We start from the raw sequence: 18,670 nt of genomic DNA on the forward strand, positions 1-18,670 counted from the left end.
GGTGAAGTGCTAAGAAGCAGGTCCAGTTTGAAAAGCAAAAGCATCCAGTGTTAGCATGAACAAGACACACCTTCACAAAGTTTTGTTCTCTCAACATTCCAATCCACTTTCCGGTTTACGTATGTTAATCACTTGGTTGGTAATTACAAGATGAGGAAAACTGATAAACAGTTGGGAACTGATAAAATATATATATTATATATATAATATATATATTTAGAGTCCATCATAGAAAAGTTCATATTCAAATATACCAATTACACATGGAAAAAACCTTCAAAATGACACTTCAGCTTCTGGAAACCACAAATGAGGATTTCTATGTAAATGGAGATTTCAATTTCTCCTAGCAGTTTATATTCCCCCACTCTCCCTCCCCCCACCCTATTCCCTTCCCTCCTTCTGCATGTTAAGATCCATTTTTTTACTGTACATCAATTGTTTCTAGGGATGTTAATCATCTGCTGTGCAAGTACTAAACTGAAGTCAGACAGGAACTGGTAAGTCTTTACACCAGAAGGGAACTTTGCTGCACTACGTTCAGTGAGATAATTGCAGTGTTCCACGTCCCCTTGGTTCTCTTGTGTTCGGCTTTGTTCTCTCCTACTTTCAGACGAAGATGGAATACTGAGGTATATAAGTTCCGTGGAAAGTTTAAGAAATATATCAGTAATGCAATCAAAACTTTGCCCAATGTCTAGGAAACAAGATTGCGTTGTGTGTGTAAGCCCTTCTACTGCTGTAGATTAAGTGTGAATTTCCACTGTTGCGACAGAGAAGGATTGCAGACCTCAACGGTAAGACCTCCATTTTTGGCATTTCGGCTGTCTAGACACAGATTACTGCCAACATGCCTCAGTTTAGAGTTGCTCTCAATTTGCTCCCATTTCTGGAAAAGAAAATAAAGTAATGAGCTATCCAAGTGTGGATAAAGATGTGTTTCATATCCTGCCTTCCTAGTTCTCCATCCTCGAATCCCTTCCTAGCCTCTGTTTGTGGTAATTCTGAATACTGAGACAATAGTTTAGATACTGTCCTTTAAGACTTGTCCAAACTATCACAAGCCATGCTAAAGGAACCATTAATCCAGCTAATACTTTGTACTAGAAATGGAGGTTACACAGAGTCATTTTGTCCAGCTCTCTCCTCAAATACATACAATCCCAATGCAGTGCCAGGTTAGAGGCCTGCAAAGCCTGCAGCTGTGTTCCCCCTGACCTGCGGGACATAGAAATATCAGCACTAACTTCAGCTCCCCCCCTCCCACAATGTTTTCAAATTGTAATCTCAAGAATTGATCCCCAAGACGGTCTTTCAGAGGTTGTGGAAACCATGGCCATAGATCCCTCAAATTTTTGGAATCCACCTAATTAATTTGTGGCTGTTAAAAGCAGCATTGGCCAGGCCAATGCTGAGGACTGTTGTCTGATTGACCAAGTATGGGACTCAGAACAAGGGACACCTGTGTTGTATTTCTGGCTGACAGTTTTCCCACTGTGACCCTTGTCAGGAACTCTCTTCCTTGGTTTCCCTATCTGTTAAAATAGGGATGATACTTGTCCTGCCTTTAAGGGTGGAGTTTGTGACAATGTTGGTAAATACTGTAACTAGAATGCACACAAACCCTCTGACAGATGGAGACCTAGCAGGTCACAGCCTATTCAAAGAACTGACCTTTGCCAAATTTTCTTAAATATTGGCAACTGTGCATAGACTCTGGCATAAGCAGAACTGGTCTCCTCTCCTGGATGAGAAGGGTTGGGCTGACAGAGGGAAGGGAGATACCTGAAAGTTCTGACCCAAACATATTTTGTAAAACATGTTTCGTTGGTCCCCTAGTTAACATTCTCATTAAATAGTATCTCACAGAAAGCAAACTCCCAGTCATGAAGTGTTTGCAGAACGGTTGCTCCGTGAGCACAAAAGCACAGAGGCTCGGAGGAAAGAAAAAGCCATGGCTTTGCAGAGCAGACTTCTCTATGACGATATGAAAGGGGTTTGCTGCCGAGATGACACTGCAAATGTGATTTTACTTGTGCATGGCAACTGGAAGACAAAATAACTGTGCTGCTTAATAATGCAATTTGTTTAGGGAGCCTGGTGCTCTCACAAAGTGCAGTCCTAGGTCTTCCTTCATTTTTTGCCTTCTCCCCAACTCCAGAAAGTCTTTTCCTTGTAATATTTTCCTTTTAAATGATATGTAAGACATGTCAGTTCTTGGTTGCTGAGGGAGAGGGAATTGAGCTCTATTCTCTTCAGAGAGACAGACTGCCACATGTTCAGGCTTCGCTGAAATACGAGCTTCAAAAATATATTATGGATCTGTCTCTGAAATAGTTTTGATAGCGTAGACCCATGCAGTATGCACAACCGCTGCTGGGCTGACCTACTTATAAGGCAAGCTTTGTATATTGAGATTACATGGACAAAACCTCTAAATGCACACCCCCCCTCTTATTGATCTCTGCTCCTTGCATTTATGATTATATTACCATTACACTGTTTACTATTATACTAACATCTAAGCTGTAATATATGTTGGCAATTATTTGTTAGGTCTTCCTTTACATTCTACTATATTAACTTATGATGGTTTCACTTAGGAACACAAGAAAAATATGCACTTGCAATGTAAATAAAAAAGTCTCTAGATTACACAAGTGCTATGAGCACTTAACATTCTTGTTGTTGAAACAGAGAGACAGACAACACGTATCAGTAAAAATCTAAACCACATATTCTAGAGACCCGACTGCTGTAAACATGTTATACTAAACTGTTACCTCATACGGACAGATTTAGTGCATTTCTTATTGGTTTTAGATGGGGAGAGGAAGGAGGTCATCTGAGCGCAAAGCTGCAAAAGACCTCTAAGGTATTTGTGAGATGTTCTCACTAGAATTATTTGATGGAGGACTTGGAGGGAAAAAGTTTACTGTGCAGGTGTTATTGTAGCTTTCCACCCATATTTCGTAATGCACTTTAAGCAACTGCATACTCACATACCTTAGTAAAAAGACTTCAATAGAAAATAGAGCCAAACGCAACCCTCAGTTATACCTATGCAACCTCAAAACTTCATAGGGGTTTCAAGGGTGTAAATGAGGGCTCAACTTGGCCTAAATTTGGACCTCCTGGCCTCCCAGGTTACAATCTTCAGAAGGGAGGGGTTACACGCTATTTTCTCCATCTAGAAGCCATGGTCTCTGGAATGCGGTTTGCCTTTACATATGCCTGCATGTATCTTTAATCTTTCCTCAGTTAAGGTCATAAAAAGGAAACAGTCTTGAGCCTTTGTTGTTTCAGTGTTTTAGGTTTACCTAGTTTGCCAGCATTTAGATTCTTGTGGGCACATTGCCTTGATTATTAAAATAATGTTTGCTTTAATACCACCAAGAGACCTTAAAAGAGGGGTCACTTTTAGCAGGCTACCAAGAGATTTTGACAGCCCTCTTCTAAATATCTAACCTCCATATAATTTAGTGGAAAAAATGTAGCATCCTTACACTTGTTCCACTAATACTGTCTCTTTTCCACTGGACTCCTTTTCTGAGTTTCATGTCCATCTCAAATCGAGTTATTATCAATGCCTCTCTGCAGCCACACAAATGGGTGAAGCGCTCAACACACAAGCACAGCATCACTTCATTTCTACTGCAGTTCCCAACTGTCCTGCTGGCAGAGTGTCATATCTGCATCCTGATACATACACACGTGGGGCAGGGAGCAAACTATTGGTTTGTACAGGCCAAGAACCTCAGCAGGTTATGCATGTGTGCGCGCACACATGGAGATTTTTGATTTTCCAGTAGAACTGCTTGCACAGTGAGTTACATTAATACATTATGGACTCACCTGTCTACTGTCATTTTCTCTGCAGCCCTGGAGTTTTATTAGTGAACTAGGTGCTCGGTCCACAACAGTAAGGCACAAATCCATATGTTTCACTGACTTGTCCTTAGTTAAGGCCCATTCCTGGAAGACAAGGAAATAAAATGAATTATATAGATTTGTATATATATAGTTGTGAACATAGAAAGGTGCAAAAACATATGCACACATGCTGAGCTGGCCTATGTTAGGCTTCTGTAAAAAGGCTCAGAAGAGACTTTCTGTAACCAAGAGCCCCACTTCGGATTTAAAGCATCAAGTGTTTGAAGCGTGCTTTTTCCAGAGTTTTAAAAAGTATAAACTAATATTCCAAACTGACAACCTTTACTTATGACTGGTCAGATTCAGAGCCCATTTTAGCTGGAACCATATTGAAACATGGTCCTCTAGAACCCACAACGTAGCTGAGGACTAATTTACTGTGAAATTGCATCTTGGTACATCTACACAGCCCACAGCAGGGAGCCTCCCAGCCCAGGTCAACATACTTGCAGTTTGGAATCTGAAGCCCCTCCACCTGCCAAGGCTTCAAAGCATGAGCCTCATCTTCAAAGAGCCATCTATGCAGCTATTTTTAGAATGCTAGTGTGGGCCCCGCCAACACAAATCTGCCCACGTGGTCTCAAAACGCTGCATAGACATCCACTCAGTGCCTCAGCATAACTCTGGAGAAACACTGTTGCCTTGTGCTCCCTCTGCTGGCTGTAATGCATGATAGGATGTAGCTATACACCTGGCTACATAAAAGCCACCTTTTGTTTATATTACACACATGACAGTACATTAAATGAAAGTTTAGATTGCAAAATACCTAAAAGTTAGGAAGTGTCAGATTTACTGTTCCCCACTCAATAATTCTGCTTACTTGTTCTTCCTACCATCCTGGGCACTAAATGAGGCAGGGGAGCCGTGGAAAATCATCAGTGTAAATGTTCACATACTATCATAATACATATGCACAAGAGGCCAAATTAAGGTCGCAAGGGCAACTACAGATTGACATTTCCTAATTATCAAGTTTGACTTTGCCACCTAATTATCAAGTGGATTTTGCCACCTAAATAAATTTTCTTTTAAACACATTTTTGTATGCAACTTCCTAGTATTTTCTTAAAAGGAAAAAGGTAGGTTTGGTCTCTATGCTCCTGTGACACATGACCAAAAAGGGTTAAGCAGCTTGCTGGCTAATTTACCCAGATTCAACCTTTAGAGACAGGTTAAAAAAAGTATGTAAATGGTAATTAGGGCCATTCCATGTGAGATGGGCTAGAACTTTGAAATGCAAACCTGTATTGTTAGAGAATGATGTTAGAGGTGATACTAATTGTGTTTATTTATATCTTGTTAGATGTTAGCCCTGTAAACAGACAGTTCCTGTCTATTACTATAGCTATTCAGAGATCAGAGATTGATTCAGAGATCAAAAGGGAATATTAACATTTAGATGAATCTTGGGTGAAATAATGTCATTGTCTATATCAGTGGTTTTCAAACCTTTTTTTCTGGTGACCCACTTGAAGAAAACTGGTGATGCCCGCGACCCAACGGAGCTGTGGATGATGGGTTTGGGGTGTGGAAGGGGCTCAGGGCTGGGGCAGAGCGTTGGAGTGCAGGGTGAGGGCTGCGGGGTGGGGTCGGGAATTAGGGGTTCAGGGTGTGGGCTCTGGGCTGGGGCACGGGCTTACCTCCGGCAGCTCCCGGTCAGCGACGCAGCCGGGGTGCAGAGGCAGGCTTCTCTTCTGTCCTGGCATCGTGGACCACGCTGCGCCCCGGAAGCAACTAGCAGCAGGTCTGGCTTCTAGGCAGAGGTGCGCAAGCAGCTTTGCGTGGCTCTCGCCCACAGGCACCGCTCCCCCTCCCCCATTGTCCGGGAGTGTGGAGCCAGTGCTTGGGGCAGGGACAGCACGCGGAGGCCTCTGGTCCCCCTGCCTAGTAGCTGGACATGCTACTGGCCGCTTCCAGGGCCAGCGTGGTGTTGGAACAAGTAGGGACTAGCCTGCCTTAGCTGAGCAGCAATGCTGATGGGACTTTTAATGGCCCAGGCGACAGTGCTGACCTGGGTCACAACCCACTGTTTGAAAACCACTCATCTATGGCCTCTTTAAAGTTTGTGATAAACGGGTTAATGGATACATTACCTTATGTTAATCCAGGTAGTTAATTTCCAGTGATGTATAGGAAATAGAATGTTACACTTCAAAAGCCTATTGTTCACCCAGAACTGTATGGTAAAGAGGCTGCCCAAAAACTGTATAAAAATTCTTGGGACCTGATCCTGTCATCTCAGATCTGCTTGATGCTTTATGCAGGGGAAGCTTGAGTTGTAAGACTGAGATCTCCAGTCCCACGTGGATCAGCCTGGATATGAACATTGGACTATAACCTATGGACTAATTCTGAAGGAACTCTTTGCAACTACAAAGCTCACCATCTCTACTATGAAACTGACCTCAGAAATGTATTAATGTCTGTATGTATCCTGATCTTTTAACCAATATGCTCTCTCTCTTTTCTTTAATAAATTTTAGTTTAGTTAATAAGAATTGGCTGTAAGTGTGTACTTAGGGAAGATCTGAAATATTCATTAACTCGGGAGGTAATGTGTCTGACCCTTTTGGGATTGGTAGAACTTTCTTATATGAGGAATAAGATTTTCAGTAATCCTCATCATATTTAACTTGGTTGTCTGGGAGGAAGCCCAAGAGTGGGCTGCTATAAGGGAACTGTGTTTTGGCTTCTGAGTAACCAGTGAGGTATTACAGAAGCTATTGTATGCTGGTTTGGTAAATCTAAGTATTGGAATATCCACCAGCTTTGGGGTTTGTCTGCCTCATTATCTGCAGTTTGCCCTAACTGAGTAACCTCAGTGTGGCCCCCCGGGAGCCTGGTCACAGCTCCTGATCACTCCCCATTCTCTGGATTCCTTCTTCCTCCCAGGCTAATTCCCTCTACCATTGAAGGCTACCTCTACACTTTCAATTCGCTTCTTAATTAGGCTTTTCAAGAATAAAGTCTACTCCTGGTGCCTGAGGAGGATTCTGAGCTGTGTAATAGGAGACCTAGTTGCACAGGACTCAATTTATTAGCCATAACATTAACAACTATTTTGCAAGCAACACCCATGACCGTAATTAGATTAGCTGATTATATCATCAAATTTTTCATTTGATTTATCTTCTGATTTAACTGCACTTTTGGCATGCATTCTCTCTTGCAACTCCACTAGATTAAGAATGACTCAATTTCCTCATGAGAATACACAAAAAGAATAATCAGAATTTCTCCAATCTCCTACCATTACCAACTATTACCATCATACCGATTTAGTAAACAGCTGCTAGCAATTCATCAGTTAGAGACATTGAAATTATACATCATAGGTGTAAAGGAAAGCACAAGAATATTGTTAACTCCCCACCATCCCTTTGTGAACCACAAACCTACCTAAAATTCAGACTCCAGTTTAAAACAAACTAAATACTCAAAGTATTTTTAAAATGTGTAGTTTCAGGTAACGGAAACGTGACATTTGCTGGATATTTCCCTCCAATCCTTATACGATTAACTGCCATTGTTTAAGAGCAAAGTAAAAATAATGGTCATTTGTTAGGACTTTGATTTAATATTATGTAAAGGAACCAATATTTTAAAACCCTCATGTGAATTTCTAAACATCAAAACCATTGATATGTATACCCTCAGAGATCCACATTGATGCTTAATGGAAATAAGCAGTACCAGCTAGCTGGTAAAGCTGGTCACTTCTGTGAACAACGTAGGCTCTCTAAAAATATATATCTTTTTAAATCTTCACTAATTTTCTGACTCTAGTTATGTTTCAGGAGGGCTCCAATGAGCTCTAACTGAGGCTACGTCTACACAGTGCCCCAGAATGTACTATGTAGATATGAACTGCAGAGCGCACCAAAGTGCTGCAATCTAACTTCCCCGTGTGCATGCTGCTGGCAAATTAAAAGGTACCTAAGCCTACTTACCATAGTCCACTTTCTAACAGGACTATGTTAACAAAAGCTAGGTACTTTTTAATTCACACCTGCAGTGTCCACAGAGGTAGAAGTTCCAGAGGAACTATGGTGGCATAACATCATAACTGGAGAGAAACAAGGATATTCCTAGTCAACAGTTGAGTGTTAAGGCTCAGATTGCATTCCCTTTGGAAAGTTAAAGCAAAACAATTTTGTAGGCTTGCACTGTCTGACAGCCTTGGCATTCTAGATCAGTGGTTTTCAAACTGTGGGTTGCAACCCAGTACTGGGTTGCGGAATGTAAGGCACTGGGCAATGGCGACTCTGGTCAGCATGCCGACCAGGCCATTAGAAGTCCCATTGGAGGTGCTGCCCAGCCCCTTCCTGCACCCCTGGCCCCACCTCATAGTCTGCACCCCCAAACCCAGAGCCCCCTCCTGTACCCCAAACCCCTCATCCCCAGCTTTGTTGGGTCGCGTGAATATTTTCTTCAACTGGGTCGCCAGAAAAAAAGTTTGAAAACAACTGCTCTAGATGCTTTCTAGTTAAGTACTCAAATCGCCCTAATGGGTGACTCAGTAAAATCTTCCCCCTATTGTCTGCATATAAAACTTTCCTTTGCATAGCTGTTACTTAAATAATAAAAGCCTAATTAAAACTGAAAAACCTGCTGTCATTCCTTGAAGATTACCAGACACTGACAGACCGAGGGGGCAAGTTAGAAAGGAGAAGGTGGAGTATTCTTCCAGGCTCCAACCCCACATTGCCAGAATGAGGCAATTCTCACAGTAGATTACACAGATATTCAAAATAAAATCCTGCAGCTCTTCTGAGCTCCACTGGGCTTGTTGGGCTTGGCTTCCCTTGGTTGAGCTGAGATGCCCCAGTGGGCTTCCTTGAGTGTGGCTCATTCTTGATAGGCAAAAAGATATGGAGGGATTTCTCTCAAACTCTACCCTAGGGGTGGCCAACCTGAGTCTGAGAAGGAGCCAGAATTTACCAATGTACATTGCCAAGGAGCCACAGTAATATGTCAGCAGCCCCCCAGCCGCTCCCCAGCGCCTCCACCAATCAGTGCCTACTCCCCCCACCCACTGCAATCAGCTATTTCACATGCACAGGTGGCTATGGGGCGGCGGGGGAAGGAGCGAGGGCATAGCAGGCTCAGGGAAAGGGGCAAGGGCCTTGGGGGAAGAGGTGGAGTGGGGGCAGGACTTGGGGCAGAGCAGGGGGTTGAGCAGTGAGCACCCACCAGCACACTGGAAGTTAGCATCTATAGCTCCAGCCCCGGAATCAGTGCCTATGCAAGGAGCCACAGGTTGGCCACCCCTCCTCTACCTACTCATGGTGCCAAACTGAGTTGTCACTCTCAGATTATGCTGGGATGTATGAAGCAGTTCTGAGCACAAGATAGCAGCTTGGAAGAGGTGCAATTAATCTGTACCACCCACACCTGAACAATCCAACCCTGGGTTCAGATAAAAATCATGATAGTACTTTTGATTAAAAACCTAACTGCCCCGAAGTCAATACATTTGAAGTCCAACACCAACCTCAGCTCTGCCCCTTGCATCTTCATTGGTTTTGGGACAAGCACTCCACTTAAATCCATCCACCCCCTTGCATCTATTTTTACAACATAACACCTCCTCTATACCATACCCTTACCAAAACTCTACATACTTGTCTGTAAGCTATCAAACCATGAAGTTCCCATCCTCTTGTATGTTGCCCTCCCAAATGGAGTACAGCGCTCACCATCTCACTTCCACCATCCTGTTTTGGGAGCGACCCCCCATTCTATCAAGATAATTATCCAATTCAGATCAGACATCTTATTCTGTTGGGTGGGTTAACAGATTACAAACCAGAATCCACCCTCCAGATTCAGGTGGGAATCCTCCTATACCCTAATACAGCATGTATGTACAGATATGCTCATGATTCCCCACTTTCCCAATGTGGACTGCATCAGATAAAACACTAAAGTCAAAGTGGCACTAGGAAGCAAGAAAGTTGCATGTTTGATACTCTTTCCCCTTATAGAAAGTTAATTCTGATATCTCCCGTTTAAAAATGTCACCCCTCATCTCTGCTCCTGGGCAGCTGCTAGCTTACATTTAACCAGAGAGGCAGACTTTTGGGTTTCTGCACTTGCTCTATTAAGTTAAAGCCTTGGTATGCCAACATAACAAGGGGTAAGTATTATTCTTCTAGGAACTTCCCTTTAAAGTGAAGTTAAATCTTAAAGCTTTCATGTTGTCAGTGAAAATCCCTGCTAAAAATTCCACCCTCTCACGGGGCCACGAGAAAAGCTTTCAGGTCAGTCCTGAGCAAGATAGTTAATACTTCAAAAGACTATGTTCAGAATTATCAGCATTGCCTCAGTGTTTCCAATGAGTGGTGAAAGAAAATTAAAACCTCGCAGAGTTCTAGGTCTACTCACAAAGGGACCTCTGTTTACTCAATCATGCTTTAGTCAGAGCTGAATAAAATGATCTTTAAGCTATTCAAAACCAAGCACAAAAGCATCTAAAACAAGTTGAAATCCAATTTTCCCTTCATTACAGTCTTTTCAAACTAATTGGAGAAAGGAATGGACAGGATACTATACCGGTAGTTTCAAATACACTGGGTTGAAAGGATTTTTCAAGTGGGTGGTTGCTTAAATGCAGAAAAAAGAATTAGCTTGTAACTAGCTCTCCATAATGACATATCATGGCAGATCACCTCTCCTGGATCTGTGCTCCTGTCTGCAAGCAAGGCAGGAGCACCAGGATCAACATCGTAAAGCCACTGCTCTCAGGGGGATTCTTGCACGAGCCCTTCATGGAATGTGGGCAACTATGGTGCTGTGCCAATTCCTTTCAATGTTGTAGGTGAAGTCAATCCCACATATATAAAAACTAACTTAAAATGCATATCCTCTGGGAGGATAGTAGGTAAAATGGTAATGTTATGAAGAATTTCTCCATCAAACAACATCCAGTTAAGCGGTAGGTATTACTTTCTAGTAATTTGCATCCATAGATCTCAAAGGTATTTGCAAAGGAGATATTTATTCCCATTTTACATATGGAAACTGAGGTACAGAAAGGTAAATTTACCTAAGTTACACAGTGAACCAGTGGCAGAATTGTGACTAGAACCCAGGTCTTCCCATACATTTCCCAGTCCACTCAAGCACACTGCTGTCTCCACAAAAACTTCTTCAAATATAGCCCATATCAGACACCCATTCCTGGAAACAAAATGTCTACTGGTTTGTATAGCAACACATGCATTAAGAATAGATAGAACTCATATTGATTTTTGTTGTTTTAAGAAAATTAGAGATACCTCTCAGAACAAATAATAAAAATAGAAATCTAAGACCTCAAAATAAAAATTAATCTTTGGGAACAAATACTCCTTCTGGTCAACCACTTTCCTGAGGAGCAGAAATGCCAGCAAAGGAACTGCCACTGGAGGGATTTGTCCGCCCTGTGGGTGGCTTCAGATACTTCAACTTGTATGGTGGCATCAGCAGTTTTCTCAGATGATACTCCTGGTTCAACGCACTGGGTCTTTCATCTAAAGCTCAGGCCCATGTGGAAAACCCTCTCATTTAGGTGAAAGAGGAAAGAGTGTGGGGATCTTTTCAGCCTCAAGAGAAAATGAAGAACACCTGTTTGTGGGACTCTTTCTATCAGGCCAGAAGACGCTCTCGACATCTTCCTTCCAGTATCAGAGACCTTACTTGGCAGCCAGCCTCAATTACATAAGCAGCAGCCTCAGCAACATCAGAAGAGGCAGAGCAGCAAAAAATGCTTTTAGGTAGAGAGCTACTTCAACTTCTGCCACCTATTTATCATCTCCAACAGGAAGAACACAAATTTACAATATTATCCAAAAGCCCAGAGCACTTTTAACTTCTGCTTCTCTTTTGGAGGTCAGGTGGTGTGTTTCTTTCTGGCTAAGGGTGGAATTACTATGATTGGTGGGTCCTAGAATCCTTTCATCTTGGCTATGCAAGCCATTTCCAAGTCCTGTCCCTTCCCAACCAATCTCTTTCATGAGTAACTGTTCAGAGTGTAGTATTTGCTGAAGCTGGTGGTCAAAGAAGAATAACCTCAGCAGTACAGAGGAAGATTCTCTCTCAGACCAAAACAGAAAAAAACCTTTGTCCAACTATGAACCTACAGAAGCTGTACAGCTTCATTGGAAGTTTCACTTGCTGACGTTAGCTTCTATCATATTTACTAAGGCTGTCGATTAATCACAGTTACCTCATGTGATTAACTCAAACATTAATCACAATTTAAAAAAATAATTGCAATTAATCGTAGTTTTAATCATACTGTTAAACAATAGAATACCAATTGAAATTTATTAAATATTTTGGATGTTTTTCTACATTTTCAAATATATTGATTTCAATTACAACAGAATACAAAGTGTACAGTGCTCACTTTATATTAAATTACAAATATTTGCACTATAAAAATGATAAACAAAAGAAATAGTATTTTTCAGTTCACCTCATACAAGTACCATAGTGCAACCTCTTTATCATGAAAGTGCAACTTATAAATGTAGATTTTTTTGTTGTTACATAACTGCACTCAAAAACAAAACATAAAACTTAAGAGCCTGCAAGTCCACTCAGTCCTACTTCTTGTTCAGCCAATCACTAAGAGAAACAAGTTTGTTGAAGTTTACGGGAGATAATGCTGCCTGCGATGTTATTAACATGAACTGTGACCGTATAGATCACTGTTACAACCAAGCTCCTACAGTAGCACCAAATCTTGTACAAAGGAGGTGAAGTAAGGTGTCTATGGAAAGGTGGTAATTTGCTGGTTATGATTATGCTGTCTGTATGTGTGTATCATTTTGGTATTTGAAGTTATGAATATTGGCTATGTACTTGTATCTCAATGTGTTTGATTCTAAGTAGCCTCAGTGAAGCATTTGGCCAGCTTCTTGAGAAAGGACTATTCTCAGTAAGTGCCAAATCAAGAAACTGACAATGGACTTTGGGAGACGCCAATCCACATCTGAGCTTTCCTGGGAACGTTCAAACTAACATGTAAACAATGGAATTGGCCTGCAAAAAGCTGAATCATTCTTGGACATGTGACTTGCTCACATGGCTACAAACTCCATCTTGTTGCTCTGACTTTGCATGGAAGAACAAAGGGGTTTCCGCCTATAAGAAAGAGAATATAAAAGGCCCTGGAAGCCTCTCCATTTTGTCTTCAGCTGGCTCAAGACAGGACCACTCCACCCCAAAGAGATGCCTGAAAAAACTGGAACAAAAGGTCTGAAACTACGGGGGTGTGAGTGATTGCTGGACCCAGGCCATAACCCACAACACCGGTCTGAAAAGGATTGGCCCAGACTAGGAAGGAGTCTAGTCTGTGAAAGAAGCTTATTGGGACACCTCTGAGGGTGAGATTTACCCGTAGTCAGTTTCCTACTGTATTAGGTTCAGACTTGCATGTTTTGTTTCATTTTCCTTGGTAACTTACTTTGTTCTGTCTGTTACTTGGGAACCACTTAAATCCTACTTTTTATACTTAATAAAATCACTGTTGCTTATTATTGAACCCAGAGTTAGTGACTAATACCTGGGAGAGCAAACAGCTGTGCATCTCTATCAGTGTTATAGAGGGTGGACAAATTTATGAGTTTACCCTGTGTAAGCTTTATACAGGGTAAAACAGATTTATCTGGGGTTTGGATCCCATTGGGAGCTGGGTGCTAGAGACAGGAGCCCTTGCTAAGCCGTTTTCAGTTAAGTCTGCAACTTTGGGGTCGTGGGTCAGACCCTGGGTCTGTGTTGCAGCAGATTAGCATATCTAACTCAACAAAACAGGATTCTGAATGCCCAAACTAGCAGAGAAAACGGGCTCAGAGGTAGTCTCAGCATGTCAGGCGACAGTCCCAAGGGGGTCTCTATGACCGAACCCGTCACACTGCCCTCTTCTTATTTATAATGTCAGCTGAAAGTGAGAACAGAGGTTTGCATGGCACTATTGTAGCCGGCATTACAAGGCATTTATGTGCCAGATATGCTAAACATGGTTATGGCTCTTCGTGCTTTAGCCACCATTCCAGTGGACATGCTTCCACGCTGATGATGCTCATTAAAAAAAATAATGCATTAATTAAATTTATGACTGAACTCCTTGGGGGAGATTTGTATGTCTCCTGCTCTGTGTTTTACCTGCATTCTGCCATATATTTCATGTTATAGCAGTCTTGGATGATGACCCAGCATATTGTTCATTTTAAGAACACTTTCACTGCAGATTTGAAAAAACGCAAAGAAGGTACCAATACGAGATTTCTAAAGACAGCTACAGCACTTGACTCAAGGTTTAAGAATCTGAAGTGCCTTCCAAAAACTGATCGGGACGGGTGTGGAGAATGCTTTCAGAAGTCTTCAACAAGCAACACTGATGCGGAATCTACAGAACCCGAACCACCAAAAAAGAAAATCAGCCTTCTGCTGGTGGCATCTGACTCAGATGATGAAAATGAACATGCATTGGTCTGCACTGCTTTGGATTGTTATCGAGCAGAACCCATCAGCAGCATGGATGCATGTCCTCTGGAATGGTGGTTGAAGCATGAAGGGACATATGAATCTTTAGTGCACCTGGCACATAAATATCTTGCAATGCTGGCTACAACACTGCCATGTGAATGCCTGTTCTCACTTTCAGGTGACACTGTAAATAAGAAACAGGCAGCATTATCTCCTGCAAATGTAAACATTTGTCTCAGCGATTGACTGAACAAGGAGGAGGACTGAGTGGACTTGTAGGGCTCTAAAGTTTTAAATTGTTTTATTTTTGAATGCAGTTGTTTTTTGTACATAATTCTATATTTGTAAGTTCAAATGTCATGATAAAGAGTTTGCACTACAGTACTTGTATTAAGTGAAATGAAAAATACAATTTTTATTTTTACAGTGCAAATATTTATAATAAAAATATAAAGCGAGCACTGTACACTTTGTATTCTGTGTTGTAATTGAAATCAATATATTTAAAAGTGTGGAAAAACTTCCAAAAATATTTAGATAAATAGCATTCTATTATTGTTTAACAGTGTGATTAATCGCAATTATTTTTTTTAATCGCTTGACAGCCCTAATATTTACCTTTTCCTCTCAAGGCCAGTTTGGGGCTCTCCACTTAAAGGATGAGTATTTTCACACAGATGACAGAAAATATTTCAGTTTGTGTGTGAGCAACAGTCACTCTCAGTATTAGCGCTATGCCCTTTCTGCTGTGCCAACATTATTTATCAAGTACACAACAACAACGGTTGCTACGTCTCTCAAACAAAGATATTCTCATACTTAAATGACTAGCTTTTTGAATGTAATGTCAAGGCTCATTCTGAATATGGCAAGTTTGCCACAGTAGTCAGCCTCTGCCCTGTATCCACTTGGGAGATTCCCAGGACAGTTTTCAAAACATTCACTGATCAAAATACCAGATGCAGGGTCTAAACAAGAGTCAAGATTTAGTCTATTAATTTTACAGAAACTCTTTCTGGAGTACTGGTACCTGAACAATCCCATCCCCTTCAAGCTGTGATAACTTCCACTGGAGACCAAATCAGGAAAAAACTGGCCCAGGATCAGGGAAGTACAAAGGAGGCTTAAAGTTTTTTTCAACTCTCCTCATGAGTTGTACTGTGTGCTCTTTGGCTATAGCTGCAGCTACACAAGGTCATCAAATACAATACCATTTGGAAACATTTCTCTCTCGTCTCTGGAGAAGAGACTGAAATTGAAGATGCCTCTAAAGCTGATGGTATGGTAGGAATACATTCAGATTGATAGGATGATTTTTCTGGAATTTTTCGTATTTTTTAGTTTTGTGATCCTGGTCAGATTTTCATTTTGATCCCCCCGCCCCCCCATTTTAATTTAAAGAGATTCGATTAATAGTTTAATGTGGTAGAAAAAACTGACTGATTAGCAAATTAACTATATATCCTGTTATTTATTTATTAACAATGTTAATATCAATTTAATTGTATTTGAGTTCTATTTGAAAACCATTTGTGTACAAAACAAGCACAGGAAACTAGAGAAAAAGCATATGCAAGTAGTTTGTTAATGGTGCCTGTAAGACACCACTGTATAATTAGATCCTTTGCAGTAATTAATGTTTCCAGTCAGTTCTTGTTTACTGCTTTGACACACTTGCAATTAGTTTTTAAAAGAAGGATTGGAAAGGATTTACTGAAACACCATCTTTACTGTAAAAGAGTTGGATGTGATGTGTTTTCTGAAAGAACATGTCTGGGATTTAAGAAAGATTTTTCACACTTCGCAACCCCCAACTCGGAAAGGGAACAGCCCCATATAAAAAATATTTGTTTTTTCCCCTTGTCTTCAGGACATTTACAGAATATGGTGATACAAACTCTCAGCCCAAACTATTATTTTTCTGTAGACATACCCCACAGGAAAGATGTAACTTTTGGTGATGATGGGATAGGGCTACAGAGTAAGAGTGACAATTTAAAATATTGAGATATAGAGTGGATTAGCTGATCCCCATTTTCCATCTCTGGCCTCTATGATTCTAAAACTCAAAATGATAAGTTATTTGAGGGACAAGTGATTTAGCCAACCTTGTTGATTCGACCTTCCCAACACTAGTACACATTGCCTGCCTGCCTCAAATTCTGTATTTTTCAAAAATACTATAGGTTTTTAAAAAATAATTTAATAGCATACAGACCTGGTTTCCCCCAGCATTATGACATTCATAAACTCCAACAACACCATCTGCAAAATGGCCCAAAGTGTCGAGGCAATTGGTACCCTGCTGCAAAGCCCCAAAAGCTATATCTTGATGATCAGGTACCCTAAATATAAAAGAAACATTTGTTTTAATTCAATTTCTCTCTTGCTTTAACTTTGATGCCCTTCCTTTATTTAACAGCTTTCTAGATGAGGCAATTGGCAACAGGCAATTATTTTATTTGGTACACAGGCTATATTCCACTCCCCACAACATTTTGAAGAAGTTACAAGTTATTATTTGGTCAAGAGACCCTGCTCTCATAACTAAGCAGTCCAGTAGATTTGTAGGCTAAAAGATTGAATATGACTGAAATATACTGGAGAACTACAATGAACATGAGCCTTAGAAAGTCCCATCACAAGTGTGGCTGGCAGCAATGTGTGTAGTTAAGGTTCTATAACACTTTCCACTGTGTAACTCTTTCCATTATAAATCCCTCTTCTGCGTAGCTCATGACTTTGTCAAACTTTAACCACTGAGGCAGAAATTTGGCATGCTGCAGTTCTGCCTTAGGCTGATTTTTTTCTGTAAGTTCAGCAAAAAAACAGTTCTACCACTTCTGAAAATGAAGTTCGCGGAAAATATGTTGCTTTGTCAATGTTCACAAATACAACTGTTCCTTTGAGAAACTAATGCCTCCATGCTTTGGAGCAGGGACTTGACATTTGTCAGAGTGTCTCTGTGCCATTAAGGAGCTGCCTTTTGTGCTCCCCATGAAAAATTCACTATTTGGTGACTCTATAGACCACGGAAGATCATGGTTTACTATTTGTACTACCATAGTGCCTAGGAGCGCCAATCCTGGACCAAGACCATATTGTGCTAGGCATGGGTGGCAGGTATAATACGCCAGGTGCTTTATTATGCCCCATGCAGGTTCTGGGGCAGCACCTGTTACTCAATTTCCTGGGTGTGGTGTTCTGTCCCCTCTAGTGGCTCTGAGACCACTTAGAGAGCTATGGCTACAGAGCAGTCTTGTTAATCTAACAACCATATGACTTTGAGCTCATATAGTAGAGGCTCATGCACTAAGCTCCAGAGGCCCTGGGTTCGATCCTAGTGGCTCCGAGACCACTAGGTGCTGTACAAATAGAAAACAAAGACAGTCCCTGCCCCAAGATTATTACGCATATTCAGTAGAGGCTTTTTAGGGACTGGCAGCAAAGATTTCATCTGCATTGAGCATGCTTTAAAAAAAAAAAAAAAGCTGAGCAGGACTTTTACAGCAATTGTTTCCCTGGGCTGCTGAGCACTAGGCACCAGAACTAGGAGCACAGAATATTTCTCCTGTGTTCACACTACTGGCACCCAGTCAGCACAGAAGGGGAGAAGAAGACAGCCTGACTCAAATGCAGAGGAATAAACATGGAAATGGACATGGTGGAATACGGATAAATGGCAGGATAATAGAGTGGGGAGGTGGCCTTGGGTTATCCTGCCTTTTCTACTTCTGCCTCCCACATCCTGCTCCTACTGCCTCTGCTTTCCACCAGTTTCTCCAGGCACTCAGGTCAACCCTGTGTCCCCCAGTCCTCTTCTTTAGATGATGGATAGGTTCCTGCCTCCCTTCACACCCATCCCACTGCTCCACTCTGAACACTGAATAAGGCAGATGTCCTGTGGAAAATATAGGGTCACTTAAATACTATCATAATGTATACAATTTAAGAGGGTTCAATTAAAGTTGCACAGGCAAACTTTACTCTGGAATTCCTTAATTTTTGTGCATTTGATTTTGCAACTTCAACATTTTTCATGTAGATTTATGAATATATATGTATTAATGTTACAGAATGTGCCAAAACTGGAACCTTGAATCCAAATCCTTGTCAGAGCTACAGGATGAACTGCACCTTGGTCTCCTTAGTCCATCTTTAGTACACCCTGACAGGCCAGGTTCCTGCACCTCACTCTGGGTGGAACCAAGCAGTCCAACCACTTTGTGACTGGGTCTCTGACTTGCAACCCCCAGTG

At 41.4% G+C, this 18,670-nt stretch overlaps 1 protein-coding gene across 2 annotated transcripts in view; it reads right to left on the minus strand.

The window, feature by feature from the left end:
* Nucleotides 1–383: 383 nt before the first annotated feature.
* GALNT2 (polypeptide N-acetylgalactosaminyltransferase 2) overlaps nucleotides 384–18,670 on the minus strand; it is a 154,549-nt gene continuing 136,262 nt past the window's right edge. For both annotated transcript variants that reach the window (XM_073338037.1, XM_073338038.1), the window contains exons 14-16: nucleotides 16,631–16,757; nucleotides 3,856–3,975; nucleotides 384–889 (exon numbers count right to left, since the gene is read on the minus strand). In XM_073338037.1, coding sequence (XP_073194138.1) covers nucleotides 734–889; nucleotides 3,856–3,975; nucleotides 16,631–16,757 — 403 coding nt within the window. In that variant the 3' untranslated portion in view covers nucleotides 384–733. The remainder of the gene's footprint in view (nucleotides 890–3,855; nucleotides 3,976–16,630; nucleotides 16,758–18,670) is intronic.

This window comes from Lepidochelys kempii, chromosome 3 (genome assembly GCF_965140265.1).
Source record: "Lepidochelys kempii isolate rLepKem1 chromosome 3, rLepKem1.hap2, whole genome shotgun sequence".
Lineage (NCBI taxonomy): Eukaryota > Metazoa > Chordata > Testudines > Cheloniidae > Lepidochelys > Lepidochelys kempii.